General features: G+C 34.8%; 4 protein-coding genes, 1 long non-coding RNA gene and 1 other non-coding gene across 7 annotated transcripts; 3 read left to right on the top strand and 3 right to left on the bottom strand.

The window, feature by feature from the left end:
* LOC18606401 (geraniol 8-hydroxylase) lies at positions 704–2,603 on the bottom strand. The gene is given in 2 exon segments (XM_007039987.2): positions 704–1,571; positions 1,648–2,603. Coding segments are annotated over 2 exon segments (1,503 nt in total). The 5' UTR covers positions 2,545–2,603; the 3' UTR covers positions 704–965.
* Positions 4,592–6,545, bottom strand: LOC18606400. Its single transcript, XR_001926895.1, has 2 exons — positions 5,857–6,545; positions 4,592–5,652 (listed from the first exon to the last, which is right to left on the bottom strand). It is a non-coding gene; the product is annotated as an uncharacterized LOC18606400 (long non-coding RNA).
* Positions 6,651–6,724, top strand: TRNAV-AAC. Its single transcript has one exon. It is a non-coding gene; the product is annotated as a tRNA-Val (tRNA).
* On the top strand, positions 6,966–9,121 carry LOC18606399 (growth-regulating factor 10). Its single transcript, XM_018116764.1, has 3 exons — positions 6,966–7,807; positions 7,904–8,212; positions 8,336–9,121. Exons 1-3 carry the CDS (start codon positions 7,759–7,761, stop codon positions 8,671–8,673), a joined length of 696 nt encoding a protein of 231 aa, XP_017972253.1. The 5' UTR covers positions 6,966–7,758; the 3' UTR covers positions 8,674–9,121.
* On the top strand, positions 11,840–14,518 carry LOC18606398 (probable sugar phosphate/phosphate translocator At1g12500). Of its 2 annotated transcripts, XR_001927273.1 has the most exons (2): positions 11,840–13,346; positions 14,237–14,518. XR_001927273.1 is itself a non-coding variant. In XM_018118476.1 (1 exon), exon 1 carries the CDS (start codon positions 12,225–12,227, stop codon positions 13,293–13,295), a length of 1,071 nt encoding a protein of 356 aa, XP_017973965.1. In that variant the 5' UTR covers positions 11,840–12,224; the 3' UTR covers positions 13,296–13,777. The 2 variants fall into 2 exon arrangements, 1 of the variants encoding a protein (XP_017973965.1); XM_018118476.1 differs by lacking the exon at positions 14,237–14,518 and having other exon boundaries at positions 11,840–13,777.
* On the bottom strand, positions 16,705–17,976 carry LOC18606396 (chemocyanin). The gene is made up of 3 exons (XM_018117139.1): positions 17,763–17,976; positions 17,334–17,656; positions 16,705–16,827 (listed from the first exon to the last, which is right to left on the bottom strand). The coding sequence occupies exons 1-3, from the start codon at positions 17,926–17,928 to the stop codon at positions 16,705–16,707; spliced, it is 612 nt and encodes a 203-aa protein (XP_017972628.1). The 5' UTR covers positions 17,929–17,976.

Raw genomic sequence — 18,431 nt, 5'->3', positions numbered from 1 at the left:
GCGTATAGGATATGCATATGACATGAACATTGATTTGAAAAGGTAAGAAATGGAAGGATAGTTTTGTCAAAAAAAATTTTATAAAGTCAAAACAGATCAAATTATGACGTAGTGTGTAATAACTTTTTCATTATAATGAGTAATAACTAAATTTTTTAACATAAAGTATAACAATTAAATCTTCAACATAACATGTAATAATTATATTTTTCAATATAATGTGCAATAACTAAATTTTTGACATGATGTGTAATAATTATATTTTTTAATATAGTGTGTAACAATTAAATTTTCAACATAATATGTAATAATTATATTTTTTAACATGACGTGTAATAACTAAATTTTTATCACAACATGTAACAATTACATTATCAAAGTAATTTTTTACTACATGTGATACACGTTCCATTCACCTTTCAACTTAACCTTAATCGTAAAAAATCAAAAACATTTATCCCTTAATTATCATAATTGAAACATTTGACCTTTAATTAAAAAAGTGCGCAAACCTTTAATTCTAATTCGAGCATTTAACCCATTTTGAATCAATTCTACTTTCAGCTAAAATTTCACATTAAAGTTTAGAGTTTTATTTGAAAAAAGAAACATAAAAATATATTGTTCTTTCAAATCTGATAAATAAATGGAGCAGCACACAGCTCAATCCCATTGAGCAATCCCAAGAGATAAACACTGTTCAAATTCACAACTTAGAAGCATGATTTCATATACTCTGCGAACAGAACAGAACAGAACAATCAAGTCTTTCACGTTAGTTTCTTCACCAAACTCGATGTTGCTGTCGAAGAGATTTACCAGGATATCAGCAACGCTGTAAGTAAGATTATAGCAATAGAGAAGTAAAGATTCGATCATTTGACTGCAAATGACAGAAAGAGATAACCAAGTCAGCAAATGCATTACAAACTAGGTTTCTCCTTATTTTACTTTAAACAGTATTATCACACTGGAGTAGGGATAGCCCGCAAGGGTTCAGCCAGCTGCAATGTGAGGCCAAACTTTTCTTCCATGTTCATGTCCTCTGGAGAGATTCCACCTTCAAGCTTCCAATCAAAGGAGTGAATAAGAGAACCCAACATCAAATGCAGCATTCTATTTGCCAAAGCCAATCCGGGACATATTCGTCGTCCCGCACCGAATGGAATGAGCCCAAAGTCCCTGCCTTTGACATCAATATCTGACCCCAAGAACCTCTCTGGCATAAAAGCACTAGGCTTCTCCCAAATGCTTGGATCTCTACCTATAGCCCATACATTGACCAACACCTGTGCACCCTTTGGAACTGTTAAGCCACAAATTTCTGCATCTGCTCCAGCTTTGCGAGGGAGTAACAAAGGCACAGTCGCGTGCATTCTGAAGGTTTCTTTGATAATTGCCTGCAAGTAAGGTAAACGATTTATGTCCGATTCCTGGACCGGATTTCCTTTGCCAATAACTTGCTCTAGTTCTTTTTTAGCTTTAAGTAAAACTTATGGATTACGTAGTAATTCTGCCATTGCCCACTCTAACGTGCTTGATGTTGTATCAGTTCCGGCAACAAATAAAACCTGCCATGTTACATGGTTAAATACTTTGTAGTTCCAAATGATGGTACCAACAGATCAAAGACAGAGAAAATATTACCAGAAGCAAATGTGTAACATGCGTTTTATTAAGCTCCTCTATGTTGCCTTCAATAATGTCAAGCACAGTATCTAAAACATCATTTGATGCAGTAGAGCCCTGTGCTTTTCTTGACTGCAATCGCTCATCAAACATTTTGCCGAAAAGATCAAGTAACTTCTCAAAATGAATAGTCATTCTGCGCCTTACACCTTGCGGGTCAATCTTTCTAAGAATAGGGAAATAATCCGCCAAATTAGGCTTTCCTGCCTCTTCCATTATACCCCACACAGTTTTCTTGAACTCTTGCGCAGTAGGTGAATTTGGATCAACCAAATCCATAGAAAAAATAGTGTTAGACAGCAAATTGATTGTAGTATTGAAAGCGGCTTGGCCTATGTTAATTACCTCACCTGCGTGGCAACTTTTCTGAACAATCGCGATGAGTTCTTGGATCTTCTTACGACGCAGGTATTGATTGGCATCGAGTTTCTGACTGGTAAAAAGATGAGTATTACACACTTTTCGAAGGGTTCTCCAAAGTGGCGAAACAGGTATCCAAGGCAACCCGACTTCATCGTGTTGGCTGGCTCGGACAGCATCGACGATAGTTCGGTTAGAGAATGTGAGGTCGTGCTTTTGCAGGACTTGTTTTGCCATGTTTTCTGAGGAAATAACTACAGTGATTAAGCTGCCTATTTTTAGACTCATTAGAGGACCATGAATCTTGGCAAGCTCAGCCAAGGACTTGTGGGGTTTGTCCCCAAGATCGAACAGATTTCCGAATATTGGAATCCGCCGTGGACCAGGTGGAAGCTTGCTGAGACTTGCTTTGCTTCCCCTTCTAATTGAATGGAAAGCTTGAACCAGGACCCAGGTCGACAAAAGACATAGAAAGGAACTCGTCCAGAAGTCCATCTCTCTCTCTCTCTCTCAAACACAGAGTAAAAGTCAGATCTGTGCTGGGCCTGGTTTCTAAAAAGTTTATCGTAAACAAACTAGAACCATGTGAATAGAGCGTGATCCACAGCAAGGTTACCCGAGTGTGCCCCGCTTCGCATGGGTGTTGATTTTTTTATTAAAAATAATTTTTAATTATATAATATTATAAATAATAATAATAATAATAAAAGAGAAATAATTTTAAATTTTAAAGCATTACAAATAATAGTAATAATAATAAATTAAAGATAATTATTTAAAAAAAATCCATATTTTAAAATATTTTTTGATGTAAGATAAATTTTTTATTTAAATAATTTTTAAAAAATATTTGATTTTTTATATCTTAATATATGTTAATGTTGATATAATCATATTTTGTTAATTACATTATTCTATGAGATAAATTTCTTTAAAAATATTTGATTTTTTATATCTTAATACACGCTAATGTTGGTATAATCATATTTTGTTAATTACATTATTCTAATAGCAAAGTAAAATTCATATTAGAAAAATATAATATTTTAAAAGTAAAACTAACACAATGCCATTGAGTCCTTCTATCAATAAAAGTTTAAAAATTTTATATTTTATTAATAAATGAATAATTATTAATAATAATAAACTTTAATATCTTTATATTAAACTTTAGTATATAATGAATAATTATTAATAATAATATCTTTAGATATTCATAATATATTAGACATTAATATATAATATAATATATTTAATATTATTAAATTTTTAACAAAATCGATATTTATTTTGTTCTTTATATATAATATATTATTTATTAATGATTAACTAAAGTTATTATTTTGTAAAATACTAATTAGTATAAGTAATATGTTAATTTTATATAGTATATATTTATATGTATTACTTTATTATATATATATATATGAAATTAATAACACAACTTATATTTTATAATGTTTTATATCAAAATTTGTATAAATAATAACTAATTATAAATAATATGTTATAAAAATTAAAATGATAACTAATAAATATATTAAGTGTAATCATATAAATAAAGTTTATTATGAGTTATAGTAATATTTATGTATAAATTAAATATATGTATATATATAATATATTAAATTATTATATGTATAAAATTATAATTATTTTTATCTAACTTTTTTTTTAAAATGTCGAGTGAGCAAATGAACGGCCATGTTAACAAATCCTTTAATATGTTATCCTCAGTTGTGCTCTGGAATACTTTATGCTATAATCTGTTTCCAAATCTCCATTACTCCTTTTCGCTATCAGAATAAAACATTAAAAAAAAAGGATTTGATACGTGAAAATGAAATTATTAGACATTGAAGACTTTTTGGTGTTGTTAAAGTCTTCATCATGTCCAATTTTAAAGGAGCCGACCAGAACTTACGGTTAAACAGCTAAAGTACAACTACTATACAATATTAAATTGAATGCTTATGAAATCAAATGTCTAAACAATTAGAAACACCTTTGTCTTCATTTTCATCAAAATCTTTTTAAAAATGCTGGATCTTACTGGACCAAACCTCTTTTTTTTTTTTTATTAAAAAAATTAACATTGATCTTCAATAAATATAAGTCTTTGATGTTACGATTCATATCAATTCCTGTGAGATATTGTCTGTTTTGATATGCTAGCCTCACAATTTTATTCTACAAAACATGCCTCACAAATTGAAAGTGGTGTGAACTTTTATATTTTCAGTATTACTCTAATACATAATCGATGTGTAATTCATTATTCTTCTCTCTAAAATCATAACATTCTCCCTTACTCTCTGTTGGGAGTTTTTCTTCAATATAACTCTACTTGTTAGGAGCATTATCTCGATAAGGTGAGATCCACGTCCACGCTAGAACTGTGACATCCTTCTACAATTCAATAAGAGTTCATTGTCCTCAGTGAGACATCACTAATACTCAGAGTATGCTCTAATACTAATTGTCACGAACTACACTCATTTACTTAAGTATACGATAGTTTGTACGGCGCTTGAATAGACGCTTTCACGCAAACCAACCAATAACTCATTAATATCTAAATAAACATTAACAATAGTCACAAATTAAATTAAAATAACGCAAATCAAAATCACGAGACATATCGAATATCATAACCCATGCTAAGTTGGCTCATGACTTCTGACACGGTTGAATTTGTATCAGTTCCTGCAGCAAAATGGGTCCTGGGACATGCTTTTCAGATGAGATCCTAGCAATTTCAGCGTACACTGCCTCAAAAGTAAAGATTCAGTGCTACAAACTCTGCAGATGCTGTATTTCCAGAGATGCCTTTGCTAAGGAGGAGATTACTGAATCCTTTAATCTAAAACCATTTGGGCACACAAATCAAATTCCTATCAACACACTGGCTGTCTTTTATAAACGTTCAGTTCGGTTGATAAAGTGGCAATATTCATCTTCAAAAATAATCTGTCAAGCCTTTTAAAGCTTGAGAAACTATAACGCAAGGATGACAACTTAATCAATAGGAAGATAAACATGCAGATCTTAAAAGTTTTTATGCCTTTAAGACACAGTTTTCGGACTAATGATAGCAGAAAAAGTAGAAAATAGTGGGAATAAATGATAAGGTACTAACCAATTTGAAGAATCTTCGTATTGTACTTCACTGATATTCAGAAAGTACATCTAAAACATCATTGCATTGTAGAGAATCAAGCTCAATCATGTTGCAAGAAGGTAGTCATCTTCCACAAATAGACTATCCATGAATGCATGTTTGAGTTCTATTTCCAGTTAATTTATGGATTATGAAGCAATATGGTTTCCAAATGGCAGAACCTGTTGGCTCTTTTCAAGGAGTGGATAGGAATGCATTCCAATTGCAAGATCAACAAAACAAGAAAGCGACTCAGAAGTGATCAAATGTCCCATTTTGAGACATATGCCATAGTTCCAATCTCTACCAATTTGTTCATTTTCACGAGAGAAGGCAAAATCAATACCGAATCCTTCAACCTCAAATAGGGGCAGCAAGTGTATTAGCCCAGTAGTTGTAACAGAGAACATGCTGCTCTACGGTCACTCTCTCACATCCTGATACTGCATGATAATCCACAGAGAAATAAAAGATCCCAGATACAAAATCAAGACCCTAGATCATGCTCTATAGTTTGAGCAATAATTGCAAAGCCTTGTACACTCCGTAGTATTACAATGAAAAAGGGGGAAATAAGAATGTCATTATAAGTATCTTTCATAAAAAAAGAAAAAAAGAAAGACATTATAAGCAATTGGCCTACTCACCAAATAACTCAATGACTTTTTCTCTGCAATCAGTAAACATGTAAGGAGGATTCAATTTAGACTTTCTCGTTGAATGCCCATCTTCTGTAATTAATAAAGTATACAGAATTCCCAAATTCTAAGCTTTTAGAAGTTCATCCACATATGATATAAAAGCACAAGCCTTTGTTTTAATAGCACTGTGGGAAATAGCTCTTAGATCTCAAGTCCTCAAATATATCAAACACCTTAAAGAAGGACCAACAAGCATTCAGAATAGTTTTAAGTTTTTCTATATGTGTAAATTAAGCAAGAACGGAATATAAACATAAAAATTGGCAAGCAAATTTTTGTATAAAAACAATGGAATAATCAGCTACATATTGCAAAGAATATCTGCAAAACGAAAGGAACATAATCCAGATGTTACACTTCAAAATTTCATGAGGAAAAAAAGTCCAATTAACCTTTTGCAGGGTAATGGGTCTTTGCAGTCAGCTCCATGCAAAAAGAACCAACGTTGTATCCAATTCCTTCAAAATTGCTTGAAATTTGCGAAAGAATGCCACGTCCAGCAGACGTTTTAGCAGCAATTCACCATAAGAATCAAAACAAAAACTGATGAAATTTGTGGGTCACCTGTCACCGCCATTGCTTGTGGTTGTGGATCTTCCACTTGGTCCAAAGGAATATACTTGAGAATACTAAAATTAACGTTTTACTTCCTGTCTCGTTGTAGCTTTCTCGTAGCGAACAAACCAAAGTTGCTTTGGATTTATGTCAAATATTAAAGGTTAAAAGATGCGCCCAGCGAAGGTGTCGTGGTGTAGTTGGTTATCACGTCAGTCTAACACACTGAAGGTCTCCGGTTCGAGTCCGGGCGACGCCATTTTTTGCGGTAGTAATAATACTTTTCTTTAGTGGCTTTTTCGTGTTGGATACTCAAACTGAAAATAATGGTCATTGATCAAATCAAACAATGGCCAACTGCCACAGGTGTCGCAAGATAAGATTTTTTTTTTTGTGTAGCAAGATAAGATTGAAAGTACAAGTTAAGTACAAATACATGTCTTTATATTTGATTGATGATAATATCAATTCGTACCTATTGTTGCTTGCTTAACAAAAACTGAAAAATCAATAATGCCGCACTGCAAGCAAATCAGAAATTTTGAAGGGTACGATTCGTTGTATCTGGTTGGCTTCTCTCTGTACGAGAAATGGGTTAAAAGGTAACCGAGGTAGTCAAAGTGAAACGGTAACTAATTGACCAAACCCATGACATCACTCTCTTTCCGGGCACTTCCCCCAGTTCATGTGCAAGACTGCCAGTGCGGAGTGAATCATTTCAAAATTTAAGGTGTTGCTCACGCGTTCTGATGGGTATCTGGTTATGATGAAACTGTTGCTCGTAAGTGGTAGGAAGAGGAAGCCAAAAGGCTGTCCTCGTTGTCCTATTGCGGGTCCCAGGTTCTTCTGTCATGACTGATGGCCTGACAAACGCGTTTGTTTCTGCAAACACCTGCAGAGTTTCCTGACATGTCAGAAGACTTTCAGTCTCACTTTAATGTCTGCTATCTCTCTCTTTGTTGGATAGGAACAAGTATTCGTAGACAGACAACTGGGGCGTGCTTGGTGTCGTTGTTGCATTTGTCTTTTTTATAAACAAAGGCTTATTTTTTTCTTTTGTTATAGAAACACATTTAAAAAGATACCCATTAGCCCATCCCATCCATCCCATTTCCTCTGCCATGAACTAAAATTTTCTGACTTGAAAAATCTATTCTTACTGCTGCACCTTTCAGAGAGGATTTATCTTTAACCTTTACTGTTAATTCAGTGTATTTTGCAGGCCATACTGCATCTGTTCTCTTCGGTTCTTTGAACCTTTTTTTTTCTCTGATTTATGCCCATACGCAAGAAATGGAGCCCCAAGACTCACCCCTCAAGATTGCCCGTTTTGCAGACTTTGGTACTCTTTCTTCTTCTCTCTCATTCTCAGGCACACATTACTCCATTTCTCAAATATTTTGGCTATCATGTGTTAATTAGTAATTTTTTTTTACAGGGATTGGGCTTACAAATTTGGGTGATTCTTGGAACATGGAGAGTAATAGGTTGAGTGGAGGAGAAGGGTCACCTCCAATTGGGCTAGGTCTTGAGCTTGGATGTGGGTCTGTTCATAGACCAACTGGGTTCACCAAATCATGTGGGTTCACAGTTTTTCAGCTGCAGGAACTGCAGCTTCAATCTCTCATCTACAAGTACATGGAAGCTGGACTTCCTGTGCCCCACCATCTTCTTCTGCCTATATGGAAAAGTTTCGCTGGTTCTGTTGGCGGCCTCCATGGCAATCCTTATCAACTTTATTCTGGCTGTAAGTACCCAAAATCAGCTCCCTACAAAATTTTCTACTCCTACAGTTTTCTATATATTCTGGGTTAACTGGTCAGAATTAATAAAGAAGTTTTTTTTGTGTTTTCCTTCGGTCTTGGTCCAGTTTTGGGTTGCGGACCCTTGCACTTGGAATATAAGAATGGGCTGGATCCAGAGCCGGGAAGATGTAGAAGAACAGATGGGAAGAAATGGAGGTGTAGCAAAGAAGCAGTCCCAGATCACAAGTACTGTGAGAGGCACATGCACAGAGGGCGGCAGCGTTCAAGAAAGCTTGTGGAAGCTTCTCAAGCTACTACTTCAAGTACTGGAATTAGCCGTACTAATGCTGATACCAACCTCTCCATATCTCTCCAAGTGGATAGCAGTAGCAGTAGTGGCAGCCATCTCTCTTCTAGCTTCATCGGTTTCTCTCCAAAAAGTGTTCTGCGAGGGGGTAATTAAATCCAAAAGCTGAACCTTCTCTACAGTGTCAAGACTTGTAGACGATTACAGGATTTAAAGATGACAGATTGTGGTAGACTTCGTTAATTAGTAGCTCAAAGCTTAGGAAGGTTTAGAGAGACTTTGATTTTGTTTTGATGTAATGTTTCAAACGTCAGAGACATTAATGGTGTTTGTTGGGTTGCCTGGTGAAAAGGATGAGCAGCATGGGCTTCATCATCTGATCTAATGCTAAGCTAGCTTCGAAGCGTGACATTAGTTGTCTTGGCACTTGCACCCATTTTTGGTCACTTTGGCCTTTTCTAATTCTGTAGTTGGAATAAAGGGTAGGGCAGTCAGCAGTGTTGTATGCCAATATGTAGGCGTTGAGATTTGTAACGGGGACAAAACTCTAATGCTCCAAACACCTATGTCATCTACATCTAGTGTCTACGTTTTCATCCTCTCAGTCTCAAACTTTCTCTCTTACTTCTTGTTTTCAGTACATAATGCAGTAACAGAAGTATAACCAAAGGAGTGCAGCCAGGACTCTTACAGTTTCAGGGTCCAAGAAAATGGTACCCAATTGGAAAAGTTTTGCATCCAAATGCTACATTTTGGGCTCCCAAATTCAACATTGATCACTGGTACCAAACAAAGCCCAACACATCTAAATCAAATATGGGGTTATCTGTTTGTTTTCTCGATTATTTATTTTATTAATTAATGCCCTCCGTGACTTAATTCCTGCGCTATTTGGTTTACCAAGTTTGAAAATTAACAAATTTTTATGGAAAAAGGTCTATATTTATTACTATTTATATGCTTTCAAAGCAACCTTTAAATGGAATACTAGAATTTCAACAGGTGCCTGGAAGGATAAAGAGCAAGAATGATTTGCCCCATTAAAATGCTTGGACGTGAAGGTTTAACATCAATCTTATGATTAGACCACCTACGGCAAAAAGCATGGGCCTTGCCTTATATCAGCCTACGCACATGGACTATTGATCAACTCCTACTTTTTTTCTTTTTTCTTTTTCTATTTTTGTACCATGTTTTTTACAAACGTAGACTATGAGAAGTTATGAAAAGTTGCTTTAGGCTGCTTAATTGTCTTTCGGTGAAGTTTTTATACGATGCGTACGCGCGGAGCGTAACAAAAATCTTTACTTTTTTATATGTTTTTTCTTTTAATGTTCTTCAAAATAATTTTTTATTTAATAATTAATATAAAATAATTTTTATTTATTATATATATTTTTTATTCTATTTACTCATATGTTCATAGTTTCTATAATTTTTTTTTAATTTTAACGAATCATCAACTATGTTCTTCTTCTTCTTTTTTTATTATATATGTTATATCTTTTAATTATCATGTTTTTTTTTTATTATGTGGATTTTATTTTTTATAATTTTAATCTATAAAAATTAAATATAAGTTATTGTATTGTACTGTTAATTGTTATTTAAAATTTTATCAATATATTATTTTTTATTAATTTTGCTTGATAGATTAATTCGTATTGTTTTGACACTTTCTGTTTCTGTAACAATTATAAAGAGAATCTTTTTAGTAATGAAAATTATGAAAATAAGATTTTGGAATAAAATGGATAATGAGATTCTTATAAATAATTTAGTTGTTTATATTGAAAAATATGTTACTAGTTTTTTCAGTATAGAATTAATAATAGATGATTTTAAATTCAATAAATATCATTGAATATAACTTTTCCTAAAACATTATTATAAACCTTTCTTTTTTTAATTTTTTATTTACTTGTTATATAAAATTATTATTTATTATAAATCTTTTAATTGTTGATTAAGTTCAACATATTAATTTTTATTTTTTTTTCATCTTTGACTTTCTCAATAATAATTAGTTAGTTCCACCCCTACTATTATGCACACACTAAGTTGCTTGTTGTTTAAGTCACTCGAATAACATGGTTACGAGAAAATGATCTATGATTTCTAGTGGCTAGTCATACTTATGATAATGTGATAATAATCACTTTTATCTGTTACTAAACAATTTCAAAACCTTTATTTTTCAAATCATAATTAAGCATCAAAATAGAGGTGAATTGCCCATTTTATTTTCTTAGTAAGATAACCACCACTTTACAAAGACATATTTTCTAACAATATACCTAATATTTATAAAGTAACTTTTTTTTTGTGATTTTAATTTTTCGCACATAATACTATGTGATTTTTTTTCAATGATCACATTTTAGATATATATTTTCTCAATAACACTTTTATGATAATTTTACTAATTCTGTCACTAGAAAATATGAGGCTCTTAAGTTTGTTTAATAAAATTACAAAAACATCTTTAAATGTGAATAAATAAGTTAAGTTTGAATTGAGGTTATTTGAGTAATTTTATTAAATAAAATAATAGTTTAATCTCCATAGAAACAAAAGTTATCCCTAAAGTACTAATTGAGGAAAAAAAATATATTCACAATGTGCTAATTGGGGAAAAATGATAAAATATCATATGAGAAATTGAAATTACAATAAATGTACGTGAAATTTATCCATATTTATTTAAAATAATCAATTTTTTAAAATAAAAAAATCTCAAATCTATAAAAATAGTTATAGATTTTCAGGTAACCCAAAAAACTATTTCTGCCTGCTCTGATTCCTGAATTACTTTTATATGTTTTTTCACCGCAATGATCTAAAAATGCGGTTTACATCAAATGCTCTTGCCATCATTGGCCGTTTAATAATCCTAACTAATATTATACTCAATCTAATTAAAAATTACATACTTGGTGCTAATATTAGATACCAAGAATTCATGAATTTATATTTATAGACTTTATATATTACTAAGTTACGAGTTTCTTTATAATGTCACTAATGAAATCGATATTTTATATTCCTTGTAATGTTACTGCCACTTGTTTTTTTTTATTGACACGGTACCCTTAATTAACTTCCCAAGGTAAAACCGTGGATCAAAAATTATAGTGAAGCCAACAATCACACGTGTAACATCGTTACATACGTTGTGCATTTTGTCACTTTACCATAAAGGACACACGGTAATAAACTCGTCATACTGTAAAAGTAAAGCTTAAATACTAGTAATAAATTGTAGTAGTGAATAAAATAAAAAAGGAAATTTGGTCAGATTCAGACCAGAGTCTTGCTGGCGAATCCATTACCGACACTCCCCAAACATCTAAGCTCCTTTCACGAGGAAATCCAATTAATACTTTTATGTTTTATTTTATTCCCTCCGTTGCCCTTTCTTCCAATCCTACGATTCCCATTTCTCCATTTTCCCAAATCTAAATCTCCACCCTTTGATCAGATCACCTCGCTGAACATAACCTCCTCTCTTCACTCCTCCAGATCTAACCAGCCCCACAAACACAAGGAAAGAAAAAAGAAAAAAAAAAAAACTTTCTTTTCTTTCTCTCTCTGTTTCTCATGTCCTGATTCTTGGGGAGAGGGAAGAGAAAACCCAAAGAAAAAAAAAAAAAGGTTTGAGTCTGAGCTCAAAGTTACTATCTTCACTGTCATCCCAAAAAACCCAAATGGTGGAAGCGCAAACATGGACGACAAGGAGGATGAGCAACCCAAGATTGGACTCAACCGCCACTGCCGACCACCAGGTGTTGGACATTCCGGCAACCCCAACTGGTGATGATAGAAATAGCTTTTACAGCGTTGGATCTCATCTCTCTCCTAACCTTTTAACTGCCCTGATCATTGCTTCATGGTTCATGTCCAACATTGGGGTCCTTTTACTTAACAAGTATCTCCTCAGCTTTTATGGCTACCGTTATCCAATCTTTCTCACTATGCTTCACATGATCTCATGCGCTTGTTACAGTTACGTAGCCATTAACTTCCTTGAAATAGTTCCAAGGCAACACATTTTGTCAAGAAAGCAGTTTTTCAAGATCTTTGCTTTGAGTTGTATTTTTTGTTTCTCTGTGGTGTGTGGGAACACTTCGTTAAGGTACATTCCGGTGTCGTTTAACCAAGCTATTGGTGCGACGACCCCTTTTTTCACTGCCATTTTCGCTTTCTTAATCACTTGCAAGAAGGAATCTGCTGAGGTTTATTTTGCGCTTTTGCCTGTGGTTTTTGGGATTGTTTTGGCTAGCAATAGTGAGCCTTTGTTTAACCTGTTTGGCTTCTTGGTTTGCATTGGTTCTACTGCTGGTCGTGCTTTGAAATCTGTGGTTCAAGGGATCTTGTTGACTAGTGAAGCTGAGAAGCTACATTCCATGAACTTGTTGTTGTATATGGCGCCTATGGCAGCAATGATTTTGTTACCATTTACCCTATATATTGAAGGGAATGTTGCAAGAGTCACACTCGAGAAAGCTAGGAGTGATTCTTTTATTATTTTCTTGTTGCTAGGGAATGCTACGGTGGCTTATTTGGTGAATTTGACAAATTTTTTGGTTACCAAGCATACAAGTGCCCTTACTTTGCAGGTTTTGGGCAATGCCAAAGCTGCAGTGGCAGCGTTTGTGTCGGTTATGATCTTCAGGAATCCGGTGACCGTGATGGGGATGACTGGATTCGCTGTTACAGTTATGGGAGTTGTGCTTTACAGTGAGGCAAAGAAGAGATCTAAAGTCACAACACACTGAGAATAAGTTCAAAAGAAAGGATGGGATTCATTTTGATTGCCACAAACACGGGTGCGGCTCTTTTTTTTTATTATTATTATTCACTATAATTTCTTGCTTTTTATTTTTGATTAGATTTTAATGGAGGGAAAGAATCAAAGAAGAGAATTTGGATTAAAGAAAATTGTGATTGGATTGTATAGGACGATGGAGGAAAAGGAAAAGGGTCAGATGCTCTTTTTTCTTTTGTTATTGGGGTGGTTTAAGAGAATAAAATTCTCTCTTTCACTTTTCCCCTGCTTGTAATCTTATATATTGTTTTGCTGCTTTACGGACAGCTAGAAGGCTCAATTCAAATATTCATTCTCTGTGCTATAGTTGGGAGAAAAAGTTCTTCCGCTTCTATATGTTGGACATATCTCCTGCTGTTGCATTCTTGACTTTAGTCTTCTGTTCATGAAATTTGTTATTGTTTTGCAGCTTAAATCTATGCATGGTTTACATTCCTTGGTCCTGTTTTTGGGTTTGAAAGAATTCGATTTTTTGGTATTCTGTTTTTGGAATTAATCCTTTGAATTGGGTTTTTAGAAGAAAACAAGTTTGTTCTATGATGCAACTGCCTGAGAATGAAATTTTGGTGCATTTTCCAGGTGTCCTGAGAATCTGAATAGAATTTTTTTGTATATTCCATTTGAAAGTTCATCTTGTGATCTACAATGTGGATTTTTTCCATCCAATGTTAATTTGTCAATTCCTCACATTCATTTCTCATCAAGCTTGTCTTTTTCCGTATTAAATTTGATGTTGAAAACAAAAGGGATAACTTCAAATCAAATTGATGAATGATGAAATCTGCCTAGCGCCTATTTCTTGATAAGCTTGAGGTCATTGACCATTCACTTTTGTTGCTACTTTCAATAAAACTGTGAATAACTTTAGAATCTTTTTAACAACCACTCCAGTGTCAAAGGTTTGGCGAGATTCCATATTTCCCTTCCAGGAAACTAGCAGCAAGCGAGTAAAATGCAGCTTTTTGCTGAGCTGTTGAAGAATGCACGATGCTGAAAGCCTGGTTTTATCCTTCTGCACAAGTACTTTTTCTGTCATGAATTTATATGTTCTATCAACTGGCAATCTGGCATTTGGCAATTAGAGAGTTCTAGCTCAATAAAGGTCTAATTAAGTAACAAAACTGAATGAACTTTTGGAGGTATGCGCAAACTGTTATATGATTAGTGGCTTCAGCTTATACTCTTGAAGTTGCACGGGAAAAAGAACGAAATAACCGTATGACATAACTCTTATACTTCTAATGTCCGGAAATTGGAGTAGTCCTATTATTCTTTACCATGCGGATGCCTTTCCTTTGTGAAATAATTAAGGAGCCTCCTGACTTTGATGTGAATGTGAGCTTTTATAACAACAGGCTGAAAATTTTCAGCTTATCTGCTGTTGGCTGGTAAGTTTGAACGATACAGCTATCCCATTTGCAGTATTACTAGCCGAACGTTTTGAAAGGCAAATCAACGTCAATCCATTCACGAATCCCTGTCTTATTTAGGAAACTCCGTGGAATGGGGCTGTGAATGTCTGAATGGTTGATCAGCTGAACAATCATATAAAATATGAACCAGGTGCGTGTTCATCTGCTTCAGCTTGAAAACGACAAAATAGCCCTGAAAGGCAATGTATTCCCTGTCCTGTTTAATGCTGAGGCATCTATTCAGCTGCCTTGGTGTAGCTTGCTACGTATCCATATAGCGGTCTAAGTTTTACAGATATCCCATTGCTGTGTTGGCTTGATTGGGATTCTCCAATCAGCAAGTTGCATCAGGGAAGGACGACATAGGTTTGCTCATAACTTTTGGTGGTTGTTGGAACATTATTCTCGGGGTCGCTAGCTTTAAATTTATTGTGTTGGTTGAAAGGCAAGATCTAGAAAATAAGAGTTCAACTGCTGTAGTATATGCAACATATGGCTTGTCTCGGTCAAGTTGGGTATCTGTTGAGGCTTTGGACAAGGCAATTCCAACAACACAGGGCTCTGCCTAGCAATCATATACATATTATTTTTAGTATTCTCTTAAGAGGCTAATTAGCTGACGTTTGTCATCTAATGTCAGACAATTAGACCCTTAAGCATCATTAATAAAAAAGGGGAAAATATGGCATTAACCAGCCAATTAGACCCTTGGGCATTAGGTAAAAGGGGAAAAAAAAGAGAGAGAAATAAAACGGAATGAATCAGCCAATTAGACACTTGAGCATTATTTTAAAAGAAGGAAAAAAAATAAAATGGCATTAAAAAAAATATTCTTATTAAATAAAAAACTGTAATTGGGGTTGTTAAATGGATTTCTTTGTTCCCTTGTTCCGTATGATCAAAGGCTTTGCATAAAATACAATATAATGCTGACGACTTGCGAGCCAAGTACATGCAAAGATGACATGTTGCTTTTAATCAACTATTCATAAGAAAAAATGGAAAGGCCAAATGCTGCAATTATACTCCATTTGGCATTGGTTTGCTGCTGCTGTCTGGGTTAAATTCTGAATCACCTGTCTATCTTGGAGACTAAATAAAAATGTTGGTGATCTCAGCCATTTGGATTTATTCAGCTGATTGTGGGGGTGGGTGGAGGAGACTTACATTTGGCCAAAAATCCTTGGACCTTGGTTCCACTTTCACCTAGCCATAGTGCTTTTTATGTATAACAAAAGCTTCGATTGAGGAGACCGACCAGGCAATTGCTAGCTTCTGGCATCCGCACTTTCAGAAGTCTGTCAGCACCGCAAATTTTCTTATTCTGGTGTTGTAAGGGTGATCATGTTCGCGTCACTACTGGCTGTTGGAGAAGCCTTGGTTACAGCATGTGCAACACGTACTGTAAAAGAGTCGATTGCACCCACTCCGTAAAACATTGTGGGCTCCTTTTCTAGACTGCAGAGCATGTGACTAACTGTCCTGAACAATTCCAGTCACGTCTCCATGACTCTGATATAATCATGACGTTAGGTCTTATAATTTTATTTGGAGGGAGGGTGTAAACGCTTTTGATGCTTGTGAGTAAATGCAGCTTGACGAACGTTGGAACAAAAAGGCCAAAAAAGACAATACATTTTCCATGTTTAGCAACCTGGCCGGCTGAGTGGATTTGGTGCGTGCAAATTTCTAGCCATATTTAAATTGGAGATTTCGGGGCCTCCTTAACGTGTTACTGCAGCAGTTTGGAATTTTCTCTTGGGTTTATACTCTATTCTGAAAATGGGATTCCATTTTCATCTGTCATAATCAGAGTTTTAAATAATTGAGACTTCATCAAATATTTAAATTGCTGAACTTGTCTAAGTTTATGATCATAGCTAGATTTGACAAATTCACGAGGTATACCTGAGGTGCTGATTTGAGGAATTAACTGCATATCTGATGTCAGTCAGTAGAATTGGCGATGGCGACTCCCTTTCCATGTTTGGTGTCCTCATAAATTGGTGATAATTCATTGTCAAAGGCATGTTCCATTGATCTCGGCTTGACCTTAACCTTCAAAATGGGCTGAACAATCACAAATTCTCGACATGCACATCAGTTTAAAAAACTTTTGTGGGTTGGGCTGCGTTTTCGTTGGATCTTTTTATCCAAGGCGTTCACAATTTTCTCTGCTTAAGAAGCCCAAGAGAATATCATCCTATTTAAAAGAAAAACTGGTCTCCACTTTTGGCTTAATGAGAAATGAGGAATGCCTGAGCAACTCCGTCTGAAGTGTAATCCAGTAGTATTTAGTTCCTGAGAAAGCTTTGGTTTTACGTTGTCCTCTAAAGAACTAGCCAGAGAATCACTTAAGAATAAATTTTTTTTATCTGTAAATTAAGAGATGGAAGCTGGAAGAAGTAGTAAAGGTCTATTGATAGAAGAAGATAATGACTTAATATAATTATAACAAACCAAGTCTCACAAACTGATAACAAATTGAAAAAATAGCAAACTCAAGAATCCAACATTCGAAACAGTTTAACCGCTAGGAATTAATCTAGAACATCATTACAACGTTAAAAAAGGACCATCCCAACAAAGCCAACCATGACCACGATCCCTCCATAAAAGCTAGATGCAGCATTTCCTCTCGCAGCAGATGTTGGTGAACTGGGAGTGGGAGCAGAAGCAGGAGAGTCTCCTTGAGCAAGCACAGTTATGTTAAGCTTCATGTTTCTGGCTGCGCAGTGCCTGGCTACACCGCAAATGTACCATTTTCTTCCTGGGGTGGCAAGTGTAATCACATCATTTCCAGTTGTAAGGGGAACAGTATTGCCTGCTGCGTCACATTGTTGGAATTCAGTTCCATTAACTCTAAGCACATTGTGAACTCCCGAAGCATACTTGAAAACTGCACCAAGAAACTCGTTTAGTTTATTGGTAGTCACATAATTGAAAAAATATTTAAACCATCTGAATCAAGAAATAATTGCAAGTTTACACGTAAATTTGTTTACCAAGTTTATCTCCAACTCGAAATTCCTTTCCTGCTGCCCAACCTTGGTAATCAAAGTCAAGGGTCCATCCACTCTCATCACCAACCAAAAACTCAGTGGCCAAACTTGAATGAATTACAGAGAAAGCAACAACAGCAATGATGAAGAAGATCTTGGAAAAGGCCATTACTGCATAATTTAGTAAGCAGCCGTGTTTTAGTTTCCTGTTGATGTACGTGTTCTTCGGATGAACTTGTGGAAATGCTTGCGGCAAAGCGTTCAAAGTGCAGCTTATTTATAAGGTTTCTGATGCACGTGTGGTTAATTCAGCATAAGTGATCCGGCTGAAGTCGGCACAGTCAAATGACACGGAAACATATGGAAGAGCGTACAAAAGCTTCAAGAATCAAACAGGTTTAGAATATTAATATTCTTGGAGCTGTTCATACAGGATTTTTTGTAGGACAGTTTCAAATGGTAATTGTAATTTTATGCTTTTTCATTCGACAAAAAGCACCAATGGCCTGCCATGTGTGTGAATATTATACGAGGATTTTGCCATGTTGTTGCCGGCCCACACCTCCCCTAAACCCCCCCCCAAAATAGAAAGTATAATCAATAGAATTTAGATTTAGAATTGATTTCTTCTTTGCAGTAAATGGGGTTGGGCCGCATTTCCCATTTCTTCCT

This window comes from Theobroma cacao, chromosome 3 (genome assembly GCF_000208745.1).
Source record: "Theobroma cacao cultivar B97-61/B2 chromosome 3, Criollo_cocoa_genome_V2, whole genome shotgun sequence".
Classification (NCBI taxonomy): Eukaryota; Viridiplantae; Streptophyta; class Magnoliopsida; order Malvales; family Malvaceae; genus Theobroma; species Theobroma cacao.
Note: the sequence above shows the minus strand (reverse complement) of the source record. Positions and strands in the feature narration are given on the sequence as shown.

Bases quoted from the DNA above. Each gene is read 5' to 3' on its own strand.
- LOC18606399 (XM_018116764.1), top strand. From the start codon at position 7,759: ATGGAGCCCCAAGACTCACCCCTCAAGATTGCCCGTTTTGCAGACTTT. The intron at 7,808-7,903 runs GTACTCTTTCTT...TTTTTTTTACAG, and splicing joins TGCCCGTTTTGCAGACTTTG to GGATTGGGCTTACAAATTTG. The intron at 8,213-8,335 runs GTAAGTACCCAA...GTCTTGGTCCAG, and splicing joins TTATCAACTTTATTCTGGCT to TTTTGGGTTGCGGACCCTTG.
- LOC18606398 (XM_018118476.1), top strand. From the start codon at position 12,225: ATGGTGGAAGCGCAAACATGGACGACAAGGAGGATGAGCAACCCAAGA.
- LOC18606396 (XM_018117139.1), bottom strand. From the start codon at position 17,928: ATGGCCTTTTCCAAGATCTTCTTCATCATTGCTGTTGTTGCTTTCTCT. The intron at 17,657-17,762 runs GTAAACAAATTT...TTCTTGGTGCAG, and splicing joins TCGAGTTGGAGATAAACTTG to TTTTCAAGTATGCTTCGGGA. The intron at 16,828-17,333 runs GTCCTTTTTTAA...GTGATTGTTCAG, and splicing joins TGGTTGGCTTTGTTGGGATG to CCCATTTTGAAGGTTAAGGT.